This window comes from Macaca nemestrina, chromosome X (assembly GCF_043159975.1).
Source record: "Macaca nemestrina isolate mMacNem1 chromosome X, mMacNem.hap1, whole genome shotgun sequence".
NCBI classification, from domain to species: Eukaryota; Metazoa; Chordata; class Mammalia; order Primates; family Cercopithecidae; genus Macaca; species Macaca nemestrina.
Window position 1 is genome coordinate 82487587 of NC_092145.1, and position 27439 is coordinate 82515025.

Consider the following 27439-nt stretch of genomic DNA (forward strand, 5'->3'; position numbering starts at 1 on the left):
TTTTAAATGGGTCTTGCTCTGTCACCCAGGCTGGGGTGCAGTGGTGCGATCATGGCTTACTGCAGCCTAGACGTCCCATGCTGAAGCGAACCTCTTGCCTCAGCCTCCTGAATAGCTGGACTGACTACAGGCATGTGCCACTGATAGGGTTTGGCCGTGACCCCACCCATAATCTCATCTTGAATTGTAATCCAGATTGTAATCCTCATGTGTTGGGGGAGAGACCTCCTGGGAGGTGATTAGATGTCCTTTTAAACAATCCTTAAAGAGAATCATGCTCTAGTCATATAATTTCAGGTAAAACCATTTAAACACACAAATTTTTGTTTTTATTGTCCCTTCCTATGGAATTAAAAACTGACATTTCCCCCCATACTCTAGCACTATTCTTCTCCTTGTTCTCTTGCTTGAGGGGTATGGTTCTTTGTCCTGAACTGGTTACTCCTCCGTGTCCTCCTGGCTCCCAAGCAGGCCTAGCTTCTCCCTGCCTATGTTCAAGGAAAACAGGGGAGCAATTCTGGAAAAATATTTGAGCCCATGAAGTGTTAGCTAAGTTTTCCAGATCATTAGGGATCCTGTGTGCTATAGATGGATAAATCATTACATTAGCAATAAAAAGGACATGTTTTCCCTCCAAGCACTGAAAAATGGAAGTGATTAGAAGCTAAGTGGCTAAATCAAACTGCATTGTAAAAAGCATTCTAGTCTTGCAAATAATCAGATATCCAGGGCAGTGCTATAAAAAGCATTTATTTTTCCCCCCTGATTCCATTGTAGGGAAAGAATACCATCCTAGGTCCAACTTGATTGGTGGAATAGACTGAGGGGAAAGGAATAGCTGAGATGCAGTTGTTAGACAGACCTGCTAACTAGGGTGGACCAGGGACTGGGGAAGGCAGCTTGGCTCACAGCAGCGGTTTAACCCAGCCAGAAAGCAGTGATGTCCAAGGAATACTGTAAACTCTGGTTGTGGTTCAGGCAGAGGTTGACAAATGGGGGTTCCAGAGGGTGGGTAGAGCACAGCAATAAGTATTTTAGGCTGGTGCTAAGAAGTCTAGGCACACAGTTGCCATTTAAAAGGCTGGTGTGTGTGATTAGTGGGGACTCTGGCCCAGAGCTAGGGATTAGGGGCAGCACTTTAGTCTCTGGGGAAGACGCCTGGCTAGAGTTACACAGAACCCCAGGTTTCATAGGGGTTTCAGGATACTGGGTAGGTTACCAGTTCAGGAACTTGGAAATAGTCTAATAATTTAAAACTGTTATTTTTTCCTTCAAGCTCTAGAACATAGATCAAGACTGCTTTCCAAAGCAGCTCTGAATAATTAATAATTCCCACCAATAGTGGGAGTTTTTCACACCTTGCCAACACTTGTATTTTCCTACTTGTTGGTTATAGCCATCCTAATGGGAAGTGGTATCTCCTTGTGGTTTTGGTTTGCCTTTCCCTGACAACCAATGATGTTGAGAGTCTTTTCATGTGCTTATTGCCCATCTGTATATCTTTTTTTCCTTTTATTTATTTATTTTTTAAGAGACACAGTTTCGCTATGTTGTTCAAGCTAGTCTTAAACTCCTGACCCCAAGCAATCCTCCTGCCTTGGCCTCCCCAAAGTGCTGGGATCACAGTCATGAGCCACCGCACCCAGTCCTGTATATATTTTTTCCCCCTCTGGTTGCTTGTGTGTTTGGCATCATATTTAAGATACTGCCAAATCCAAGTCATGAAGATTTTTACACCTATATTTTTTCCTAAATTTTGTAGGTTTAGCCCTTAGACTTAGGTCTTTGATCCATTTTGAGTTAATTTTTGTATACGGTATGAGTAGGGGTCCAATTTCATTCTTTTGCACATGGATATCCAGTTGAAAAGAGTTCTTTCCCCAGTGAATTATTTTGGCGCCCTTACTGAAAGTAATTGACCATAAACCACTGAAGAACTTTAAGCAGAGGAGTGACATGATTTATTTTATGCTTTAAGACAGTATTGCTGGCTGCTATATAGAGAGTGTATTGGAGGGGCAAGAGTTTATGTAGGGAGAGCAGTGAGTAGGAAGCTGCAGTTATCCAGGCCAGAGATGATGGCGACTTGGGCCACAGTAATGGTAGTAGAGATGGAAAGAAGGTGGTTATAACTTGGGAAATAAAGTTAGTAGGACTTGGGACTGCCTGGCCTGGGGGTGGGGCATAAAAAGAAAGGAAAGGACAAGGATGACTCCTCTTTAGGTTGGGGTCAAGGATTCTCTTCAGATTTGAAGTTTGGATGGCTAAATAGATGGTAGTGTTATTTACTAGCACACAAATGGAGAAGCACGTTTTTAGAGGGCAAATAATGAGTTTAGTTTGGGATGAATTGAATTTGATTTCAAGCGGAGATGTCCAGAAGGCAGCTGGAATATGGGTCTAGAGTAGAGCTTGAGGGACAGCTCTGGGTTGGAGAGAGTGATTTGGGAGTCATGAGCACATAGGTGGGAGTGGAAGCTCTGGGAAAACTTGAGGAGAGACTAAAAAGAGTGAGAAGAGGTCCTAGGACTGAGTCCTCTGGGAGGAAGAACACAGAAGAAATGGTCAGTGAAGAGGAGGAAAACCAGAAGGAATCTATAGGAATCTGAAAGGAGGGAATTTTAAGAGGGGAAGGGAGTGATCAATAGTGTCAAATGCATCATGGAGCTCCAGTAAAATAAGGCCAGAGAAGTTCCCATGTTTCCATGCCCCTACACATAGAGGTTTGTTTTACAAAAAATATCACTTCGTACTTCTTATGGGTGCCAACTTAAAAAAAAAAAAAACTGTGGAACCAATAATCTTTGCACATTCATTTCCCACAACTAGTGCCTGAAGGTGTTGCTGGCAGCATCTGGTGGATATTTGTTTGTGTCTCAAGTGATGCCAGCTTTCATTGGCATCTTCTGTGCTAATCTTTCCCATCCTGAATTGAGGATATTAAAAGTCCAGCTGCAGTTTGGATTCTAAAATGAACTCTAAAGCATTCTTAGACTGAATGTCCAATGTTTCCTTTCTCTTCTTTTTTTTTTTTTTTTTTTTTTTAACCTTTTTTATAGATATGTGAAAGAGGCCAAAGAAGCAACTAAGAATGGAGATCTGGAAGAAGCATTTAAACTTTTCAATTTGGCAAAGGACATTTTTCCCAATGAAAAGGTGCTGAGCAGAATCCAAAAAATACAGGAAGCCTTGGAGGAGTTAGCAGAACAGGGAGATGATGAATTTACAGATGTGTGCAACTCTGGCCTGCTGCTTTATCGAGAACTGCACGACCAACTCTTTGAGCACCAGAAGGAAGGCATAGCTTTCCTCTATAGGCTGTATAGGGATGGAAGAAAAGGTGGTATATTGGCTGATGATATGGGATTAGGGAAGACTGTTCAAATCATTGCTTTCCTTTCTGGTATGTTTGATGCTTCACTTGTGAATCATGTGCTGCTGATCATGCCAACCAATCTTATTAACACATGGGTAAAAGAATTCATCAAGTGGACTCCAGGAATGAGAGTCAAAACCTTTCATGGTCCTAGCAAGGATGAACGGACCAGAAACCTCAATCGGATTCAGCAAAGGAATGGTGTCATTATCACTACATATCAAATGTTAATCAATAACTGGCAGCAACTTTCAAGCTTTAGGGGCCAAGAGTTTGTGTGGGACTATGTCATCCTTGATGAAGCACATAAAATAAAAACGTCATCTACTAAGTCAGCAATATGTGCTCGTGCTATTCCTGCAAGTAATCGCCTCCTCCTCACAGGAACCCCAATCCAGAATAATTTACAAGAACTATGGTCCCTATTTGATTTTGCTTGTCAAGGGTCCCTGCTGGGAACATTAAAAACTTTTAAAATGGAGTATGAAAATCCTATTACTAGAGCCAGAGAGAAAGATGCTACCCCAGGAGAAAAAGCCTTGGGATTTAAAATATCTGAAAACTTAATGGCAATCATAAAACCCTATTTTCTCAGGAGGACTAAAGAAGACGTACAGAAGAAAAAGTCAAGCAACCCAGAGGTCAGACTTAATGAAAAGAATCCAGATGTTGATGCCATTTGTGAAATGCCTTCCCTTTCCAGGAAAAATGATTTAATTATTTGGATACGACTTGTGCCTTTACAAGAAGAAATATACAGGAAATTTGTGTCTTTAGATCATATCAAGGAGTTGCTAATGGAGACGCGCTCACCTTTGGCTGAGCTAGGTGTCTTAAAGAAGCTGTGTGATCATCCTAGGCTGCTGTCTGCACGGGCTTGCTGTTTGCTAAATCTTGGGACATTCTCTGCTCAAGATGGAAATGAGGGGGAAGATTCCCCAGATGTGGACCATATTGATCAAATAACTGATAACACATTGATGGAAGAATCTGGAAAAATGATATTCCTAATGGACTTACTTAAGAGGCTGCGAGATGAGGGACATCAAACTCTGGTGTTTTCTCAATCGAGGCAAATTCTAAACATCATCGAACGCCTCTTAAAGAATAGGCACTTTAAGACATTGCGAATCGATGGGACGATTACTCATCTTTTGGAACGAGAAAAAAGAATTAACTTATTCCAGCAAAATAAAGATTACTCTGTTTTTCTGCTTACCACTCAAGTAGGTGGTGTCGGTTTAACATTAACTGCAGCGACTAGAGTGGTCATTTTTGACCCTAGCTGGAATCCTGCAACTGATGCTCAAGCTGTGGATAGAGTTTACCGAATTGGACAAAAACAGAATGTTGTGGTTTATAGGCTAATCACTTGTGGGACTGTAGAGGAAAAAATATACAGAAGACAGGTTTTCAAGGACTCATTAATAAGACAAACTACTGGTGAAAAAAAGAACCCTTTCCGATATTTTAGTAAACAAGAATTAAGAGAGCTCTTTACAATCGAGGATCTTCAGAACTCTGTAACCCAGCTGCAGCTTCAGTCTTTGCATGCTGCTCAGAGGAAATCTGATACAAAACTAGATGAACACATTGCCTATCTGCAGTCTTTGGGGATAGCCGGAATCTCAGACCATGATTTGATGTACACATGTGATCTATCTATTAAAGAAGAACTTGATGTGGTAGAAGAATCTCACTATATTCAACAAAGGGTTCAGAAAGCGCAATTCCTTGTTGAATTTGAGTCTCAAAATAAAGAGCTCCTGATGGAACAACAAAGAAATAGAAATGAGGGGGCCTGGCTAAGAGAACCTGTATTTCCTTCTTCAACAAAGAAGAAATGCCCTAAATTGAATAAACCACAGCCTCAGCCTTCACCTCTTATAAGTACTCGTCATACTCAGGAAGAAGATATCAGTTCCAAAATGGCAAGTGTAGTCATTGATGATCTGCCCGAAGAGGGTGAGAAACAAGATCTCTCCAGTATAAAGGTGAATGTTACCACCTTGCAAGATGGTAGGCACCCATATGAAGGTACATGTAGTGCTGACTCTATAGCTACTTTACCCAAGGGGTTTGGAAGTGTAGAAGAACTTTGTACTAACTCTTCATTGGGAATGGAAAAAAGCTTTGCAACTAAAAATGAAGCTGTACAAAAAGAGACATTACAAGAGGGGCCTAAGCAAGAGGCACTGCAAGAGGATCCTCTGGAAAGTTTTAATTATGTACTTAGCAAATCAACCAAAGCTGATCTTGGGCCAAATTTAGATCAACTAAAGGATGATGAGATTTTACATCATTGCAATCCTTGGCCCATTATTTCCATAACAAATGAAAGTCAAAATGCAGAATCAAATGTATCCATTATTGAAATAGCTGATGACCTTTCAGCATCCCATAGTGCACTGCAGGATGCTCAAGCAAGTGAGGCCAAGTTGGAAGAGGAACGTTTAGCATCTTCACCACAGTATGCATGTGATTTCAATCTTTTCTTGGAAGACTCAGCAGACAACAGACAAAATTTTTCCGATCAGTCTTTAGAACATGTTGAGAAAGAAAAGAGCTTGTGTGGCTCTGCACCTAATTCCAGAGCAGGGTTTGTGCATAGCAAAACATGTCTCAGTTGGGAGTTTTCTGAGAAAGATGATGAACCAGAAGAAGTAGTAGTTAAAGCAAAAATCAGAAGTAAAGCTAGAAGGATTGTTTCAGATGGCGAAGATGAAGATGATTCTTTTAAAGACACCTCAAGCACAAATCCATTCAACACATCTCTCTTTCAATTCTCATCTGTGAAACAATTTGATGCTTCAACTCCCAAAAATGACATCAGTCCACCGGGAAGGTTCTTTTCATCTCAAATACCCAGTAGTGTAAATAAGTCTATGAACTCTAGAAGATCTCTGGCTTCTAGGAGGTCTCTTATTAATATGGTTTTAGACCACGTGGAGGACATGGAGGAAAGACTTGACGACAGCAGTGAAGCAAAGGGTGCTGAAGATTATCCAGAAGAAGGGGCAGAGGAAAGCAGTGGCGAAGCCTCCAAGTATACAGAAGAGGATCCTTCAGGAGAAACACTGTCTTCAGAAAACAAGTCCAGCTGGTTAACGACATCTAAGCCTAGTGCTCTAGCTCAAGAGACCTCTCTTGGTGCCCCTGAGCCTTTGTCTGGTGAACAGTTGGTTGGTTCTCCCCAGGCGGCAGAGGCTACGAATGACTATGAGACTCTTGTAAAGCGTGGAAAAGAACTAAAAGAGTGTGGAAAAATCCAGGAGGCCCTAAACTGCTTAGTTAAAGCGCTTGACATAAAAAGTGCAGATCCTGAAGTTATGCTCTTGACTTTAAGTTTGTATAAGCAACTTAATAACAATTGAGAATGTAACCTGTTTATTGTATTTTAAAGTGAAACTGAATATGAGGGAATTTTTGTTTCCATAATTGGATTCTTTGGGAACATGAAGCATTCAGGCTTAAGGCAAGAAAGATCTCAAAAAGCAACTTCTGCCCTGCAACACCCCCCACTCCATAGTCTGGTATTCTGAGCACTAGCTTAATATTTCTTCACTTGAATATTCTTATATTTTAGGCATATTCTGTAAATTTAACTGTTGTTTCTTGGAAAGTTTTGTAAAATTATTCTGGTCATTCTTAATTTTACTCTGAAAGTGATCATCTTTGTATATAACAGTTCAGATAAGAAAATTAAAGTTACTTTTCTCAAGTGTTTTCCATCCACTTTGTTTCACTGAGATGATACTGGCAGAAGCCTGTCATTATCAGTCCAGATCTTAAGACATGCTTGTGAACATGCTGTTTCATGTTTTCAGCTTAATACAGGTGGAGCATCCCTAATCCAAAAATGAGGAAACTTTCTGAGTGCTGACATGATGCCACAAGTGAGGAAAGTTCCATACCTCATGTCATGTGACATGTCACAGTCAAAATGAAGGTGTACAACACACTGTTTACTCAGCATCCCCAAGGGAAAAGAGATTCTGTAAGCCCCCTTCAGCTACTATATATCCTTTCCACACAGGCCCAGATTCTCCCATGCAAGCCTGCCTACAAAGGGCAATAAAATGGTTCAACATACACAAACTTTGTTTCAAGCACAAAATCATTAAAAGTAATTATAAAATTACCTTCAGACTTATGTATATAACGTGTATATGAAACATAAATGGATTTCGTGTTTCGACTTGGATCCCATCTCCAAAATATGTCATTATGTATATGGAAATACTCCCAAATCCAGAACACTTCTGGTCCCCAGCATTTTGGATAGAGTACTAAACTGGAACAGCAGAAAGCTGAGCTAGGTACCTGGTGCTGGGATTCTTTATCACTGGTAGCTTGCCCTGGAGTCACTGCTGACCATTTAGCCATTCTTCATGCACCATTAACTGTTCTCCCTTTCGCCAAACCAGGTATCTCGTCTATTCTGACACATATTATCACAGTCTATCTTGGATTGTAGACTGAAAAGGAGTTTGGTACCCTTGTAGAAAGACAAAGTGCAGTATAGCATGCTGCACTCTATCACTAGAGAAGTGGACTATCCTTGATGAAGTACTATGTGTTGGGCACTCCACACAGGTTTCTCATTTCAGCCTTACCATAATCCTTTGAGGTGAAGGGAGAGTAGCATTTCCATTTTTCATTTGAGGAAACAAAGGCTCAGTGAGGTCATGACTTCCCCATGGTGACATGGTTGGGGTGAAACTGATTTTTAACCTTGTGTAAATGAATACACTATAATACACTGAGCTGTTTTTACTCACAACACTTCTGACACCAAATGTGGGGGTTTTCCACATCAAGCAATTCTCCAGTTCTCCAATTAAAGATTGAACTGGTGTCCTACAATTCAATTTCGACACTACCCAGGGTTAGCATGCTCAGTCCCACCAAACTGCCCTCACTTCAGACGTCAGTTTTAAGTATTCGGTCCCCATGTTACCCACACTTCTGTCTGACTTGGCTACAAATTAGGGGTTCCCGTGACCGCCCCATCCCACCCCCTGGTTTAATAATTTGCTAGAATAGCTTATAAAACTCAGGAAACGTTTACTTACTATTACCAGCTTATAAAGACTACAACTCAGGAACAGCCAAATGGAAGAGATGTGTATGGCAAGGTATAGGGGTGGTGCATTAAGCATCCATGCCCTCCAGGCACACCACCCTCCCAACATTTTGATATGTTAATCCAGGGATCTCCAAACTCCATTGTTAGGGTTTTTGAGGTTTCCTTAGGGAGGCATGATTGATAAAATAATTGGCCATGGGTGATTCACTCATCTTCAGCCCCTCTCCCCTCTCCAGAGGTTGCAGTTATGGCTGAATGTTCCCTCTGATCATGCCTTGATGTTTCTGGTGACCAGCCCCCATTCTGAAGCTACTAGCGGCCTCCAGCCACAAGCTATCTCATTAGCATAAAAAAGACACCAGTTGAGATTTCAAGGCTTTCAGGAACTATATGCCAGGAACCAGGGACAAAGACCAAATATTTATTTTTATTATATCCCATACATATAAAAGTTACTTGTAAATTATATGTATATACACACTAATAATCTCATGTGTATTGCAAGAAATTACATAAGTTCAAAAGAGAAGCTGAATTTCAGGTTGTTGATGGAACAAAATATTGTTCTTATAAAAGCAATTTATTACTATTTTAGGGTAATGTGATTGAATATATATCATTATTTTTGAAATATTGGTGTAATTGTGATTTAGCAATTCACAGTCTGCATCTGAGTTCAGCTTACCATTTCCCTGTGCTTCCCACCGTGATGTGAAGGGAGTGGCTGTGCCCTACATCTTTCTCTGTCCCTTCCACCATACACACACAAATGTTTGTGAAAATTCAGCTAATAAACTTCTTTCTTCCCTGATGTAGAAAACAAAAAATCCACACAATTTGCCTTCAAGGAAGCTTTAGCGGCCTATATCCATTTGATCTGAACAGTGAAACGTCTTAAGTTCTAGGAATATTTCTCACTGAAAATAGCAACGCTCTTTCTGTTGAAGTGTGTGTGTACTATGACAAATTCTGTTGTCTGGGGAAAAAAAAAACATGCTCATGGTAAACTATTCAAACAGTATCCATGGCAGGGATTTTTAACCTGGGGTTCATCATGGGTAGAAGAAGTCAGTTGTCTGAATTTGGATGGAAAAAAAGTTTTATCTTTTCTCTGTCTGGTAGCTGAAATACAGCATTTCCCTCCATCATGAATGTGAAGCAGGAAAATAGGGTCTGGAGGCAGGGAACATAAAGCCGATTCACACTAAAGCTATGGCAGGAAATATCCTCTCCACAGGGCGTAGGCCAAGTAAATGACTTTGTACCTTCACTTCATCCTTTCCATTTACATAGGGTGTACCCCAAGTAACCAATGGCATCCTCTAGGGGGTATTTAAACTCCCCAGAATTCTGTAACAGGGTCTTTTGAGCTCCTATGCTGTGGAGTGTAGTTTCGTTTTCAATAAATCCCTTTGTCCCTTCCTTGCTTTGTGCGTTTTGTTCTTTGTTCAAGATGCCAAGAACCTGGACATCCTCCACTGTTAACAAATGTAGCCATAAACTGCAGAAGTATTAGCAGTACACGTTATTGTCACCAGTAGAAATCACATAGATTTCGGGGTTATTGCAGATATCTCAAAATGCCATTGATATTCATTACTGCAAAGTCACAGTGCTTTTTAGACCTACTACCAGGTATTAATATATTAATAAAGAGGCACATACACATATTACAAACTTTTTTTTCTGAGATGAGGTCTTACTCTGTCACCCAGGTGGGAGTGCAGTGGCACAATCTTGATTCACTGCAACCTCTGCCTCCTGGGCTCAAGCGATCCTCCCACCTCAGCTCTACCTGCCCCTGCCAGGAGTAGCTGGGACTATAGGCGTGTGCCACCATCACGCCTAACTAATTTTTTGTATTTTTGGTAGAGACGGGGTTTCGCCATGTTCCTCAGGCTGGTCTCAAACAAGACCCCATGTCAGTAAATCATTAAAAAAAAAAAAAAAAAAAAATCGATAACATGTAGTTTCAGCTTTAAATTTTTTTTTTAGACATGGGGTCTCACTGTGTTGGCCAGGCTACAGTGCAGTGGATATTCAAAGGTGCAATCCCACTACTAATCAGCACAGGAGTTTTGACCTGCTCAGTTTCCAACCTGGGTCAGTTCACCCCTTTGTAGGCAACCTGCTGGTCTTTCACTCCCAGGAGGACACCATGTTTTTCTTTCTTTCTTTTTTTTTTTTTTAAGAGGCAGGGCCTCTGTTGCCTAGGCTGAAGTCTGAAGTGCAGTGGGCATGGTCATAGCTCACTGCAGCCTCAAATTCTGAGGCTCAAGTGATCCTCCCACCTTGGCCTCCTAAAATGCTGGGATTATAGGCATTAGCCACTGTACCCAGATGAGGTCACCATATTGATGCTGAACTTAGTGCTGATACCCAATTGGCATAGGACACTACAGCCCAGAACTCCTGGGCTCCAGTGATCCTCCTGCCTCAGCCTCCCAAACAGCTAGGTCTACAGGTGCACACCACTGGGCCCAGCCATAGTTTCATCTTATATCTATTTGAACATCTCTGTATACACTGGCATATCTGCTCCGTGGGGAAAATCTCATGGAGGCATAACCTACTGAGGTGCTCAGAAATTCTTCTCAAGTGGGAAAGTCAGGTATCTAGGTAAAGCTGCCATTATATAAATGGGTATAATATCAAATGCAGCTGAGGGAGAGAAAGCAGTGTGTTAATCACTGTTAAGAATCACAGAGCTGTGTTGGCAAAGTTTTATTTTTGAAGCAGTATAGTATTTATATTAGTAATCTTTATCCTTTTTTATATGTCATAAATATGGTGTTTTAAATTTTAAAAATTTAGATGCATAGAACATTGGCCCTGGAAAGGACAGTCCTAACGTAACCCATACACTGAAGATGAGGGAATGATGTTTTTATGCTGACATCCTTCCCTTTAACCAGCACTCGGTTAGTCTAGTACGAAACAACCCATGGAAGAACTGAGTGCTTTTTTCCTCCAATAAACATTTATTTAAAAAGAAAGGAGTTAACACTGAAAGACTATCACGTGCTGCGTACTATGTTAAGACAGTGGAGCTAATAATACCTGTCCTGGAAGATCAGAGTTGACTAACATGTAAAACAAATGTTGTCTAGGAACTTATTTTATGATTCTCACACACTAATCTGTTTGATGCCCAATATTTTCAGTTGTGTGAATAGGGTGAGTTGATATCTGCTTCCCCTGAAGATGGTTTCTGAATTAATTTATGGGACAGACTGAGAGATACAGTTCTGGGAGGAAAGGGAATACAAGTTAAAGGGAGTCTGCTTGACTTCTCTTTGAGAACGGCTGACTGAATACCTACTACAGTTGACATTCACTTAGCCCCACCCTCTCTTACACCTACAAACTCATACTGAGAGCCTTCACAGAATACAAGGGGCATCCAATATCTTTTCTTTTTAAAAATTTTTATATTTCCTTGCCGCTCCAGCTCAAAGGAATACCTAATACCTTTTAAAGAAACAAAATGTATAAAACTTATTCAGTCTTTCATATGATTTTATTTTCTTCCTTCAACCATAATAATATGATATCCAAACTTCGTCTTAACCGGCGGGTCTGTAAACACAGGCTTATCCATCCCACTTACAGGCAAGGCAAATGCTGCTTCTTGAAATGGTCCCACCATGGACCCTCTGGTCATCCAACCCAAGTCGCCCTGAAAAACCCAAAAGATTAAGTGATATCAAGTGGCCCTGAAGAGGGAACAGTTCTACTGTAGCTTGAGAGAATTTCCCAACATTTTGCTAAGGTTATGAGGTATATTCCTAAGAGCAATACAGGAATAGGCTCAATAAGGACAAATAGGTAGAAGAAGTCTAACTCTAGACTGAACACATAAGTACTCTCAACACTGCTGGACTTTGAAGTTAGCTGTGCAAGTATGGTCATGCCTAGGTTTTGACATAGGTGATCCTTATTCTACTATTCACAAGTTGGACATTTCTGCTTTTGAGATCTTTAAACCAAAATATGGCTACAACTAATGGTTGAACAAAAGAATGATCCCTACTTCTGTATTTCTTCTGTGGAGGATGGAGACTTTTATTTTATCTTATTTTATTTTATTATTTGTCATTTTTACTTTGCTTTCTTACCCTGAGAGAAAATTATAAATAATAAGAGCAACGTACTCCTTGCCTGGCTTTATCTTCACTATACTGTGAGGCCACTTCATTGAATCTCATCCCAGACTTTAACTTTTCCATGGCTTCCATGATTTTGCCATGTTTTTCACATAGAATGTGTCTGACCTGCAAGGAAAAAAGTACATTCATGTAATACTTGGAGACCCAAATGACTCCTTAAAGTACAGCGGTTACAGTTGGATTACCCCCACCAGTTAAAACACACACACACATTAGTTCATAGCAAGTAAAAATCCTGGAAATTTGCCCAGGACAACAACCACAATCCCATTCCCCATATTAAGATAATGTCTCAGAGTCCTGATTTAGATCGAAAAATAGGCATCTGGCTGTGGGAAGCTCCCATCTTTTTTTTTTTTTTTTTTTTTTTGAGATGGAGTCTTGCCTTGTCACCCAGGCTGGAGTGCAGTGGCATGATCTCGGCTCACTGCAACCTCCGCCTCCCGGGTTCAAGCAATTCTGTCTCAGCCTCCCGAGTAGCTGGGTTTACAGGCACGTGCCATCACACCTGGCTAATTTTTCTTTTTTTTTTTTTTTTTTTGAGACGGAGTCTCGCTCTGCCGCCCAGGCTGGAGTGCAGTGGCCGGATCTCAGCTCACTGCAAGCTCCACCTCCCGGGTTCCCGCCATTCTCCTGCCTCAGCCTCCCCACTAGCTGGGACTACAGGCGCCCGCCACCTCGCCCGGCTAGTTTTTTGTATTTTTTTAGTAGAGACGGGGTTTCACCATGTTAGCCAGGATGGTCTCGATCTCCCGACCTCGTGATCCGCCCGTCTCGGCCTCCCAAAGTGCTGGGATTACAGGCTTGAGCCACCGCGCCCGGCCTAATTTTTCTATTTTTAGTAGAGGTGAGGTTTCGCCATGTTGGCCAGGCTGGTCTTGAACTCTTGACCTCGTGATCCACCTGCCTTGGCCTCCCAAAGTGCTGGGATTACAGGCGTGAGCCGCCGCACATGGCTGGGAAGCTCCCATCTTTTACAATATACCTCCATGCTAACAGGAGGAGGAAACATGATACAGGTTGAGAGCTGTGGTTCTGGAATCAAATCCCACCTCTGCTGTATGAACTAAGGCATTATTTATTTATTTATTTATTTAGAGACAGAGTCTCACTCTATCTCCCAGGCTGGAGTGCAGTGGTGTGCTCTCAGCTCACTGCAACCTCTGCCTCCCAAGTTCAAGCAATACTCTTGCCTCAGCCTCCCGAGTAGCTGGGATTACAGGCATCCGTCACAACGCCCAGCTAATTTTTGTATTTTTAGTACAGACGGGGTTTCACCACGTTGGCCAGGCCGGTCTCGAACCCCTGATTTCAAGTGATCTGCCCGCCTCAGCCTCCCAAAGTGCTGGGATTACAGGCGTGAGCCACCATGCCCGGCTGAACTTAGGCACGTTTTTAAACCTCCAAGTGTTTCTCCACTTGTACATCGAGATGCAATGATAACAGGACCTATGTGTTCTGACAGGATTGTGAAGATTGAGATAATGCAGCTACCATTGACCAATGGCTATTATTTCATCAGAGTGAGGATGCTAAGAAAAAACCTGCTAGAGAGTATTTCTTTCTTTTTTTTTTTTGAGACAGTCTCCCTCTGTCGCCCAGGCTGGAGTGCAGTGGCCCGATCTTGGCTCACTGCAACCTCCACCCATGGGTTCAAGCGATTCTCCTGCCTCAGCCTCCCAAGTAGCTGGGACTATAGGTGGACACCACCACGCCCAGGTAATTTTTTGTATTTTTAGTAGAGATAGGTTTCACTGTGTTGGCCAGGCTGATCTCAAACTCCTGGCCTCAATCTGCCCACCTCGGCCTCCCAATGTGCTGGGATTACAGGCGTAAGCACACCGCGCCTGGCCAGGAAGTATTTCTTACTAAAAGAGACCCAGTGTATAAGCCTCCCCACAATTCCACACTTTGAAAAGGAATCATAGGTTGAATATTAAGAACACCCAACCCTACTATTCAAATTTGACCTGTGTTTATTTACATAAAGCCATGGATTTATAAAAACACTACTATCCTTAAAAATGATTTTGTCAAGATAGTTGTTTGGCAGGATTTCTCATTTCACATTGAAACAGAATCACTTATAGTCATGTGTCACTTAACTACAGGGAAACATGAGGAGAAATGAGTTATTAGGCAATTTTGTTGTTGTGCAAACATAACACTGTACTTACACAAACCTAGATGGTATGGCCAGCTACACACCTAGGCTATATGGCATAGCCTATTGCTCCTAGGCTACAAACCTGTACAGCATATGACTGTACTGAATACCACAGGCAACTGTAACACAATGGTAAGTATTTGGGTATCTAAGCATAGAAAAGGTACAGTAAAAGTACAGTATGAAAGATAAAAAATGGTACACTTATATAGGACACTTTACATGAATGGAGCTTGCAGGACTGGAAGTTGCTCTGGGTGAGTCAGTGAGTGGTGAGTGAATATGAAGGCCTAGGACATTACTATACACTACTGTAGACTTTTTTTTTTTTTTTTCGGAGATGGAGTTTCGCTCTTTTGCCCAGGCTGGAGTGCAATGGTGCGATCTTGGCTCACCGAAACCTCCCCCTCCTTAGCTCAAGTGATTCTCCTGCCTCAGCCTCCTGAGTAGCTTGGATTACAGGCATGCGCCACCATGCCCGGCTGCCAGCTAATTTTTTTTTTTTAGAGTGCAGCAATGCGATCTCAGCTCACTGCAACCTCCACCTCCTGGGTTCAAGTGATTCTACTGCCTCAGCCTCCCTAGTAGCTGGGATTACAGGCACAAGTCACCACACCTGGATAAGTTTTGTATTTTTAGTAGAGATGGTTTTGCCATGTTGGCCAGGCTGGCTTCGAACTCCTGACCTCGGATGATCCTCTTGCCTTAGCCTCCCAAAGTGCTGGGATTAGAAACATGAGTCACCATACGCGGCCTAATTTTGTATTTTTTGTAGAGACGGGGTTTCACCATGTTGATCAGGCTGGTCTTGAACTCCTGACCTCAGGTGATCCACCCGCCTCGGCCTCCCAAAGTGCTGGGATTACAGGCATGAGCCACTGCACCCGGCCCCTACTGTAGACTTCATACACACTACACATGTAAGCTACAATTTATAAAACACTTTTCTTTATTCAATATTAAATTAGCCTTAGTTTATTGTATCTTTTCAACTTTATACATTTAAAAATTTTTAAACTTTTTGACTCTATTTAATAACACTTGGCTTAAAAAACAAGCACATTGTGCAACTGTACAAAAATATTTTCTTCATATTCTTATTCTACAAGCTTTTTTTTCTTTTTTTTTTTTTTGAGATGAAGTCTCGCTCTGTCGTCCAAGGTGGAGTGCAGCAGCACGATCTCAGCTCACTGCAACCTCCGCCTCCCAGGTTCAAGCGATTCCTGTGCCTCTCAGCCTCCTGAGTAGCTGGGATTACAGGTGCATGTCACCATGCCCAGCTAATTTTTGTATTTTCTGTAGAGACAGGGTTTCACCATGTTGGCTAGGCTGGTCTCAAACTCCTGACCTCAAGTGATCTGCCCGCCTCAGCCTCCCAAGGTGTTGGGATTACAGGCGTGAGTCACCACACCTGGCCACTATAAGCTTTTTTTTTTTTGAGATGGAGTCTCGCTCTGTCACCCAGGCTGGAGTGCAGTGGCTCGATCTCGGCTCACTGCAAGCTCCACCTCCCGATTTCATGCCATTCTCCTGCCTCAGCCTCCTGAGTAGCTGGGACTACAGGGGCCCGCCACCACGCCCGGCTAATTTTTTTGTATTTTTTTTAGTAGAGACGGGGTTTCACCGTGTTAGCCAGGATGGTCTTGATCCCTTGACCTCGTGATCCGCCTGCCTCAGCCTCCCAAAGTGCTGGGATTACAGGCGTGAGCCACCGTGCCCAGCCACTGTAAGCTTTTTTCCACTAAAAAAATTTTTTTTAACTTTTTAAACTTCTTTATTAAAGACTAAGACACAAATACACACATTAGCTGAGGCCCACACAGGGTCAGGATCCTCAGTATCACTGTTTTCCACCTCCATGTTCTGTCCCAAGGAAAGGTCTTCAGGGACAATAACATGCATGGGACTGTCATCTCCTATGATAATGCCTTCTTCTGGAATACCTCCTGAAGGACCTGCCTGAGGCTGTTTTACAAATTTTTTTTTAAGAGACAGCTTCTAGACTGCCTCCTTGTTTCTGCTTCCGTACTCACAAAGTGATTGTCTGCTACAATTCCTGGGAAAATGTACACTGCATTCATGGTCACAGATAGGGGATACCATCCACCATTTTATAAATGAATAAACGAGTATTCTAGATTCTAGTTTAGACAGTGCGACAAAGAGTTTGTAATTCCTGTGGGGTCTGCAAGTGTGACCAACCAACTGGCAACAGTGCATCTGTGTCTTGGAGAGCCAAGCTACAGAAAGTTTGGGAGTGATGACTATGGAGGTGGCAGCTGAAGTGTGGAATTCATGAGGTTACCAGGAAGGAGACGAAAATGAGAAGAGGAGAAAAGAAAGCTAAAGACAACCTTAGAGACTATTAATGTTCAAGCAACAAGTAAAGAACTCAAAAAGTGTAATAAAAAGGGGCCGGGCGCAGTGGTTCACACCTATAATCCCAGCACTTCGGGAGGCCAAGGCGGGAGGATCCCTTGAAGCTGGGAGTTTGAGACCAGTCTGGGCAACATAGCAAGATCCCCACCTCTACAAAAACTTTTAAAAAAATTAGCTGGGCATGGTGGTGTACATCTGTAGTCTTAGCTACTCAGGAGGCTGAGGCAGGAGGATCACTTGAGCCCAGGAATTGAAGACTGCAGTGAGCTATGATCATGCCACTGCATGTCATGCACCCCTTGCTCTGTGTGACAGAGCAAGAACCTGTCTCTTAATAAGAAAAAAGAAAAAGCATAATAAAAAGGAAAGGCCATATAGGTAGGAGAGAAGTGTGTGCTAATAAACCAAGGCAGGAGAGAGTTTCAAGGACGAAATGGTCAACAAGAGTTAAGTGCTGCAGAGACATCAGGTAAGAAGTATAATAAATAAAGTTAAGTAAAATAATGCAATGATAAAGCAATGATCTCAGAAAAAGGAGTTTCAGAAGAGTTTAAGTGCAGAAGCCAGAATGCAGCAGGCTGACTGAGGAAACAATGGCAAGTGGGAGGGTAATGTGTAACGTAAACGTGGGAGACTCTCTCTACTAATTTTGTTTGAAAAGGAGAAAGGGCTCTGGCTAGAAGCAAAAAGTGGAAGACATGTAAATATGAATTTTACGCTGGGCACGGTGGCTCTGGCCTGTAATCCCAGCACTTTGGGAGGCAGAGGCGGGCTGATCACCTGAGGTCGGGAATTGAAGACCAGCCTGGCCAACGTGGAGAAATCCCATCTCTACTAAAACTACAAACAATTAGCCGGGAGTGGTGGCGGATGCCTATAATCCCAGCTACTCGGGAGGCTGAGGCAGGAGAATCGCTTGAACCTGGGAGGTGGAGGTTGCCGTGAGCCAAGATTACACCACTGCATTCCAGCCTGGACAACAAGAGACTCCGTCTCAAAGAAAACAAAACAAAACAAAACAAAACAAAACAAAAAACAACATGAATTTTAAAGGTCCCTGGGCATATTTTCAGAATGAAGGGAAAGACCCAGGAAAAAAAAAACTGGTTGAAGACAGAACAAAAAAGAGGGTAGAGATAAATGAAGGAGCAAGGTTTGGTATTCAGAACACGGTTTGAAAAATTAGCCTTAAAGGAAAAAAGGTAAGGAGATAACTTTGTTGACAGGGGGCTGAAAGCCAGTGAGTTCCTGACGATAGGGCTGGTTTCCACTTTCTTGTTAAAATAATAAAAACATTTAAAAGTTGATGAGTACTTACCTCATTAAATCCTCACACTAACCCTGTGAGACTAGATGAGTGTTTCGAGTGTTTCTTAACCCTGGCAGCATATTAGAATCACCTCCAGAGCTTCTAAAAAATTTTGTTTTTGTTTTTTTGAGATGGAGTCTCACTCTGTCGCACAGGTTAGAGTGCAGTGGCACAATCTCAGCTCACTGCAACCTCCACCTCTCACGTCCAAGCAATTCTCCTGCCTCAGCCTCCTGAGAAGCTGAGATTCCAGGCGCACACCACCATGCCCAACTGATTTTTGTATTTTCAGTAGAGACAAGGTGTCACCATGTTGGGCAGGCTGGTCTTGAACTCCCGACCTCAAGTGATACACCCACCTCGGCCTCCCAAAGTGCTGGGATGACAGGCATGAGCCACAGAGCTCAGCCCTTCTAAAAAAGTTATCGAAGTCCAGGCCCCTCTCCCAGAGATTCTGATGCAGTTCGTCTGGGCTGAGACCTAGGCACTGGTATTTTTTTAGGTGAATCTGATGTACTTCTAGTGTTGAGAACCATGGAATCAAGTTCTCTGTTGACTGATGGGAGTGGGGTGGTGGATGGCTACAGGTGGGTGGTAAAGGATTGCTGAGCAGCATTGAGGGCCTAGGTAAAGTTAGAGACCAAGTTTTAGTGGTCCCAATCCCCAAGGCTATGAGACTTTCCAGTAGGGCCCAGCAGTTCTGGGGAGTTTTTTGTTTGTTTGTTTTTTTGGTTTTTTTTAACTGACTGAACCTCCCTCCCTTCCTCCCTCCCTCTCTCTCTCTCTTTCTTTCCCTTTTTGAGATGGAGTCTCACTCTGTTGCCCAGGCTGGAGTGCAGTGGGGCAATCACGGCTCACTGCAACCTCTGTCTCGCAGGTTCAAGCAATTCTCCTGCCTCAGCCTCCCGAGTAGCTGGGATTACAGGCGCCCGCCACCACACCAGGCTAATTTTTTGTATTTTTAGTAGAGGCGGGGTTTTACCATATTGACCAGGCCGATCTTGAACTCCTGACCTCAGGTGATCTGTGCGCCTTGGCCTTCCAAAGTGCCGGGAGTACAGGCGTGAGCCACCGGCTGAATTTTTCTTTCTTAAGTAACTGTTTCAAATTTAAGCCAAGCTACTGAAATAAGTTAATCTATGAGCAAATATAATACTCATATTGGAATTATTAGTAAATATTTTATTTACATACTTATTAAAAATCAAGTATTAATACTTAAGTTGCCCCAAGGTAGACGTTTTCAAGGAAATCTATCTTTTCTTTTCTTTTCCTTCCTTTCTTTCTTTTTTATTGATGCACAGTAGATGTACAATTTCAAGGTAATACAATAATCTAATACATTCATATAATTGGTAAAGATCAAATCAGTATACTTGGAATATCCATCCCCTTAAATATTTGTCTTTTCTTTATATTAGAACCACTCAAATTCTTCTCTTCTAACTATAGTTCTGATTTTAAGTGCATAGAAAGTAGACCATTGGACTGATCCTGAGTAGCAGGGAGGTGGATGCAGGGAGGTGGTCAAAAGAAAAAGAAACTGGACCTCCTCAATCCAATGATCAAGCCCTTAGGCCTCATTTTGAGTGTGCAGGGGATAGGAAAACAAACATGAAGCCTAGGACAAAGTGGGGAGATTAGGGTGGGCTCGAGGGCTTGGGTGTCTGCGAGGAGAAGAACAGAGGAACAGGACTGGTGGAGTCAGGAAGGGAAGGGGAAGGAGGGAAGCTGAGCTGTGGTCAGTGGGTGGGCCTCAGAATCTGCACAGCTTTTAGCGACGAAAGGGCAGGGTGTGGGCACAGGGGTGGGGTCTGAAGCAGAATGACAGAATGTGAAAGGAGCTGGAGGGTCCCGGGGTCCCTCACCGACTGGCGCCTTCAAAAAGCACTTGAAACAACCCAGCTGTCCTTCAACAGGTGAATGGTTCAACATACTACAGACATACATCATGGGATACAGGTTGAATATCATTTATCCAAAATGCTTGGGACCACAGTGTTTCGGATTTGGGAATATTTGCATTATACTTACCAGATGAGCATCCCTAATCTGAAAATTCGAAATCTGAAATGCTATAATGAGCATTTACTTTGAGTGCCATGTCAGTGCTCAAAAAGTTTCAGATTTTACAGCATTTTGCATTTTGGATTTTTGGATTAGGGATACTCAACCGGTACTATTTAGCAATACAGAGGAATAAACTATTGATAAACAAAACCACTTGAATGAAATCTCCAGCAAATTATACTGGGTGAATAAAACCAATCCCAAAAGGTTACATACTGTATTATTCCATTCATATAACATTCTTGACATTATAAAGTTACACAAATGGAAAACAGGTAAGTTGCTGCCATGGGTTAAGGGGGCTGAGGTGGGGCAGGAGGGAAGTGGGTATAGTTATAAAAGGCCAACAGGAGGGATCCTTGTAGTGGTAGGATTATCTGTATCTTGACTATACCAATGTCAATATCCTGTTTGTGCTATTGTACCATAGTTTACCATAGTTTTGTTAGGTGTTACCATTGGGAGAAACAAAGGAACACATATTATTTCTTTTTCTTTTTTTCTCTTTTAGACAAAGTCTCATTCTGTTGCCCAGGATGGAGTGCAGTGGCGTGATCATGACTCGCTGACGCCTCGAACTCCCAGGCTCAAACAATCATCCTACCTCAGCCTCCCAAGTAGCTGGGACTACAGGCACACACCACCATGCCCAGCTAGATGTATTATTTCTTACAAGTACATGCGAATCTATAATTATCTCAAAATAAAAGGTTTTATGAAAAAAAATTTAACTCTAATCTACTTTCCTAGTGAATAACGTGCCACTCCTTTCCATATATCTCATGAGTGGCCACATTGAACTTATTTTTTCCAGAGAGGGTAAGACACCTCTTTAAAGCCATATGCACCAGGTGTGGTGGCTCATGCCCCTATAATCTTAACACTTTTGGAGGCTGAGGCGGGAGGATCGTTTGAGGTCAGGAGTTCAAGAACAGCCTGGGCAACACAGTGAGACTCCATCTCTACAAAGATAAAAACAACAAAACAAAGTTTTTAAAAAATTAGCTAAAACCGCCAGGCATGGTGGCTCATGCCTGTAATCCCAGCACTTTGGGAGGCCGAGGCAGGCGGATCACCTGAGGTCAGGAGTTCAAGACCAGCCTGGCCAAGATGGTGAAACCGCATCTCTACTAAAAATACAAAAAACTAGCTGGGCGTGGTGGCGGGCACCTATAATCCCAGCTACATGGGAGGCTGAGGCAGGACAATCGCTTGAGCCTGGGAGGCGGAGGTTGCAGCGAGCCGAGATCGTGCCATTGCACTCCAGCCTGGGCAACAAGAGTGAAACTCTGTCTCAAAAAAATAAAAAAAAAAAGTAGCTAAAGCCATATGCAGTGCAACAGTCTCTCAGGTTAGATGCTTATAAAAGCATATAGCCAAAATTACCCTAGAATAACCCTTTATGAAGATGTCATATGGGAGACCAGCATGTCAGCTCTCCTTTAAGCCCAGACATAGCTAGACACACTCTACTTTGTAACAATGACCGCTTCTTCACTTGAGCACCAGTTGAAGTAACTGGGTTGTATTTAGGGGCTATGTTTTATGAAAACTTATCTTTGGATACCAGAACCCCACTTCACATGACTGGATGCCCATACAAGAATTCAGCGCAACTACAGAAAAGCAGGTGCATGTCTCTCATCTCTCCCTCTCCCTCCCTCCCTCTCTCTCTCTCTCTCTCTCTCTCTCTCTCTCTCTGTGGGGCATAGGTTCATTGAATAGAAGAGCAGGCAGAACAGCCCACACCATTTACATGATCTCTCTTTTTTAGGCTACACATGTATGGCTGCATTTATATGATGCAGTTCTACTGCTAAGCTTATCATACAGCAAGGAAATATATATCTTTACCAAACTGCTCCCGAGTAGCCTGTGATAACAAGGATCATCTCTTACTTTTTATTTATTTATTTATTTTTGAGACAGGGTCTCGCTCTGTTGCATAGGATGAGTGCAGTGGCACAATCATGGCTCACTGCAGCCTCGAATTCCCGGGCTCAAGGAATCCTCCCACCTTAGCCTCCTGAGTAGCTAGGGCCACAGGTGTGCACCACCACGTCTGGCCAATTTTTTTTTTTTTTTTTTTTTTTAGTTACAGGGTCTTGCTATGTTGCCCAGGCTGGTCTCGATCTCCTGGGCTCAAGTGATCCTCCCGCCTTGGCCTCCCAAAGTGCTGGGACTACAAGTGTGAACCACTGCGCCCAGCTCCAATTTTGTGTTATTTTGATTTTATACCAGTGTCAGGCTGGCCTGGTAGAATGAGTTAAGCATTCCGTCTTTTATGTGTTCTAACACATAAATGGAATTTATATTTAACATGGAAAAAAAGGAACTAGTAACTCACCTTTACTGCATTGCCACCACCTTTGGGACCTTGAGCCTTCTTGTCAGCACTGTCACTCCCAGAGGCTGCTCCCCCTTTAGAGAAGAGATGACAGGTACTCATTTAAACTGCACCTCCATGTTTACGGACAGGTCCAACACACAACGGGAGTGGATACTTCCATCATAACGCCACACTTCAAAAGGGAACTCGGCCAGACACTTTACAACAAGGGTATCCAATCTTTTGGCTTCCCTGGGCCACAATGGAAGAATTATCTTGGGCCACACAAAATACACTAACACTAATGACAGCTGACGAGCTAAAAACAAACAAACAAACAAAAATCACAAAAAAATCTCATAATGTTTTAAGAAAGTTTCCGAATTTGTGTTGGGCTGCATTCAAAGTTGTCCTGGGCCATATGCAGCCCGTGGGCCATGGGTTGGACAAGCTTGCTTTACAACATCAAGCTAAATTAATCTGACTCATCTTTCTTCAAACAGGAAATCTGTGCCCTATATAAACCCTTCACAGAAAATGGATACACAAATGAGTGTGCTAATAGGTAAATGAAAGCTCCGGAAGCCTGGCCCAGATTCTCTGCATGCAATTTAACACCCTGCCTTCTGAGGGCAGACTCTTAAGTTCTTGTAAGAGTTCTATCAAGTATCACAACTATGTGTTCAAGCATCACAATTCCAGTAAGTAAAATCTCCAAGAATATATTTTTTAAAAAGATCAAATTTCCCACTACCCTTTTTTGGCTAAAGAATACATTCATGTCCAGATTTCTAGAGTCTACTACATTGCCTACTGATGTCTTCCTAGAACCATTAGCAGCATCTTACATTTTACTAGTATGTCATTTTACTACTATGGTAACTTCTGTGTCAATGGCAGCCTACGTACTGCTAGAGGCTGATGTTCCTAATAATTACAGTTGAATTAAGGGTTCAGTTCAATAAACATTTCCTAAACAACTACTGAGTTCCAGGCACTGGGAGTACAAAGATGAACAAGCCATGTACCTTCCTTCAGAAAACTCATATTCTAGTGAGGAAGACAGATCATTTCAGGAGAATGCAGGATATGCAGAGATGGTGATGGACAGGGGGCTGTGGAGGCACAGAGGAACACTGGAGCCAGCCAGGAAGGTTTCCTGGATGAGTAGGAGCTGGTTAGCCAAAGAAAGGATGAGGAGACACTCCAGAATGGGGGAAACGACATGGTATGTGTAAGAAATTGTATGGATGAAGCCAAATCTGAGGTGGGAGTGCACTCAGATGAGCCTGCCTGAGGGAGGTAGCTGAGGGTCAGGTCATTGAGGCCTTTTGGCCCCATTAAGGAGCTTGGGATTTATCTTAGACGTAATAGGGAGCCATTGAAAAGTTTTAAGCAGGAGTGTCCATCTTGCTTGTCTTAGTATCTCCAAGCCTAGCACAATGCCTGGCACACAAAAGGTATTTTAATAAATGTTTGATTAAACTGAAATCCCCAAATACTGACTACCAAAACCCTAAGAAAATGCTACTGCCAAAGGAGTGTTATTAAATCAAACTCCTAACTGGGTTTGCTGTAGATCCGCTCTTGAATGATGATGCCTTCCAGTTATCCCATCCTCTTCCCCACTGGATGCTGTCATCTTCTGACTGCCACCTCACTGCCTTTGATTTCCTAAGGACTCTGGCAACAGCTTTGGGCTTCCTCTCCACCCTCACTCCTGCCATTACCTTGAGTGACCTCACCATCTATCTTGAGGAATCTCACAGTTCTAGGTCTCTTTCCCGAATGTCATGCTCTCTACTCCAAGCTACCGGCCCCGGGGGCACACAATGCAACTGTGCCACTCAGAACTAGTTCAGTCTCTGGCTATAACCTCCTGTCCTTCCAGCTTTCTCATGTCTCATTCCCACAGTACTGGCTCTCTGACTTCACAGAACCTCCCCCTCGACCCCAGTCCCTTTGTCCTGCTACATTCACCTAGACCACCAGACCTCTTTTCACCTTCCCACTCTGGACCCCATGCTCGTTCATCTGAACTGCATTCCCACTGGCCCTTGTAATTCCCTTGTGTTGCTATCGTCCTATCATAACTGCCTAACAAAACCTCAACCACGGCTTAAGGCTGCACCTAGCTCTTTTCAATCCTATATTGTGCCAGTTGCATGGTACCACGTAAATCAGACTGTGAATATTATGTAGTCTACAAATTCATGGCCTTTGATCTCAGTCAGGCTCCTAGCCCTGAGGGCACTTCTTTTACTTTTGTTTCATTCCATCTCCCATTACAATATTCCAGACCTTTATCACTCTCCTCAAGATGCCTACTGACTCCCTGCCCCTCCATCTCCTTTCCTATGACCTCAAGCATAAGGTGTCCCTGCTCCCCCTAGGTCCTGGATTCCATTTTCTCCTAAATCTCACTCCTCTGTACCTTTACCTCTTTTACTTTACTGGATCCTTCAGCTTCACTCCCAAGTTTTCCCCATTCCAAAGAAGCAAAGAAAGTAAAACTTTCTCTTAATCCTCTGTCCTCCTCTATCTACCATCCCATTTCCATGCTTTTCAATTAAAACTTTTCAAGAAGTCCAAATTACCACTTCCCAGTCAGTTCTATAGTCACTGCAATCTGGCTTTTGTTTCACTGAAATCACTTTTACCCAAGGCCACCTCTAATTTCCAAATCTGCCGTGCTTGATAGACTATACCCTCTCTCTTTAAAACATTCTGGTCTCTCCTGCCTCTGGCCACCATTCTGCACTCCCTCTATCTGTCTGCCTTTCTCTGCCTGTCCTAGATCACATCCTCTGCTCTCTGCTCTTTTAATTCTATAAACTCACCACGGATAACTGCATACACTCTAATGGGCTCAACTACCATCTATAAGTTAATGACTCCTAAAACTTACATGTACAGTCTAGACCTCTCCCTCAAACTTCAGACTCAAATATTCAACCACTTCCTGACTACATCTCCACTGAGATGTCCCACAGACACCTCAAAGCCAATCTATCTGAAAGTGAATTCATCAGTCTCATCCCTGCTCCTCATGTATCCTTGATGTTAGCCTGCAGGACCTGCAACAGGTTAGAAATCCAATCCAGAAAACAGAATGATCGTTGATCCTCCCTCACCACCCCTCCCCAACCCAATAAATCACTAAGTCTTGACTATTTCACATCCTAATGTTTACAGAATCTTTTCTCTTTTCTCAGTTCCCACAGCCACTGCCTTAGGTCAGTCCACCATCATCTCTCACCAAGACTACCACAACAATCTCCTTACAGGTCTTTCTGATCCTTAACAGTCCTTTTTAGCACCATATATAGCACTCTCCATGATCTGGTCTCTGTTTCTGTTTTCATTCTCACCACTTGCCATTCTGCCTTGAGTTTTTGCTCCAGCAACACTACACTGCTCACATCATGCTGTTTCCCACCTCAGTGCTTTTGCTGCTGGACCCCAAGTTAGGAATGCTTTAACCTACCCTCAATGCTCATCTTGACCTCTGCCTAATTCGTCTCCAGGAAGCCCTGTTCCCCAGCTAAATGAAGCACTTCTCTCAATTTCTATTATATCCCATACACATCCCTCAACACTACATTTAGTACAGTGCTTTATGATCACTAAGCCTTTATCTTCGGGAGCTCCTTAAGGCCAAAATCTTTTTTTTTTTTTTTTTTTTTGAGACAGAGGCTCGCACTGTCGCCCAGGCTGGAGTGCAGTGGCACGATCTCGGTTCAATTGCAACCTCTGCCTCCCGGGTTTAAGCGATTCTCCTGCCTCAGCCTCCCGAGTAGCTGGGATTACAGGCGTGCACCACCATGCCTGGTGAATTTTTGTATTTTTAGTAGAGACGGGGTTTCGCCATGTTGGCCAGGTTGGTCTCGAACTTCTGACCTCGTGATCCACCCTCCCTCGGCCTCCCAAAGTGCTGGGATTATAGGCGTGAGCCACCGCACCCAGCCCTCTGTCTTATTTTTATATCCTCAGCGCTTAGCACTGTGCCTGACACATTTCTGTTCAATGGATGAATGATTCCTTCCCCGATGGAGGGCATGTCATTCTGTAAGCATTAAAGTGAACTTTAAGGACCATAATCAATGTGTACTTCTTATTACTGGCTTTTGATAAGACCCAATTTTAGAGCTCTAATAACCCCTCAAAATAGCAGCCCTAAAGTCATCGCCTCCGAGGAACTATCCCCACCAGATTCCATTACCCATCAGGGCGCTCCCTGAACCGTAGCCCAATGTATTCCTACAGATGGAATCGATGGGGCCACTGTGGGGCCACTGGCTACCTGCTGCATTCGTCCCGGACTCCGGAGATGGACTGTCTGTTCCCTCCCTTCGCTCCTCACCCGCCCCCATTCTCCTGGATCGCTCTGGCCGCTCTACCTTTCCCCGCTTTTCCAGAACCACTTTTTCCTTTGGGCGGCATCTTGGAAGCTTGTTGTTGAACTCTGAACTGCTCCAGTTGCCGTTCAAGCCCCCTTACACCGCCATGGGCATGTCCTAAACAAATGCCTGAAAGCCGCATCTCAATTGA

At 43.0% G+C, this 27439-nt stretch overlaps 2 protein-coding genes across 2 annotated transcripts in view; one reads left to right on the forward strand and one right to left on the reverse strand.

The window, feature by feature from the left end:
* The window catches only part of LOC105464738 (ERCC excision repair 6 like, spindle assembly checkpoint helicase), a 44086-nt gene extending 37336 nt beyond the window's left edge, over positions 1 to 6750 (forward strand). Inside the window, exon 2 of the mRNA XM_011712770.3 lies at positions 3060 to 6750. Within this exon, the coding sequence (XP_011711072.1) occupies positions 3060 to 6750 (3691 nt within the window). The remainder of the gene's footprint in view (positions 1 to 3059) is intronic.
* On the reverse strand, positions 1 to 27439 carry LOC105464737 (peptidylprolyl cis/trans isomerase, NIMA-interacting 4). The gene is made up of 4 exons (XM_011712769.2): positions 27289 to 27439; positions 22907 to 22980; positions 12620 to 12739; positions 1 to 12144 (listed from the first exon to the last, which is right to left on the reverse strand). Exons 1-4 carry the CDS (start codon positions 27428 to 27430, stop codon positions 11986 to 11988), a joined length of 495 nt encoding a protein of 164 aa, XP_011711071.1. The 5' UTR covers positions 27431 to 27439; the 3' UTR covers positions 1 to 11985.

What these genes read in the sequence shown, in the direction of transcription:
- LOC105464737 (XM_011712769.2), bottom strand. Translation starts at nt 27,430, where the DNA reads ATGCGGCTTTCAGGCATTTGTTTAGGACATGCCCATGGCGGTGTAAGG. An exon ending in TTCTGGAAAAGCGGGGAAAG is followed by an intron (nt 22,981 to 27,288) that starts GTAGAGCGGCCA and finishes TCTTCTCTAAAG; the next exon opens with GGGGAGCAGCCTCTGGGAGT. An exon ending in AAGATAAAGCCAGGCAAGGA is followed by an intron (nt 12,145 to 12,619) that starts GTACGTTGCTCT and finishes TGGGTTTTTCAG; the next exon opens with GGCGACTTGGGTTGGATGAC.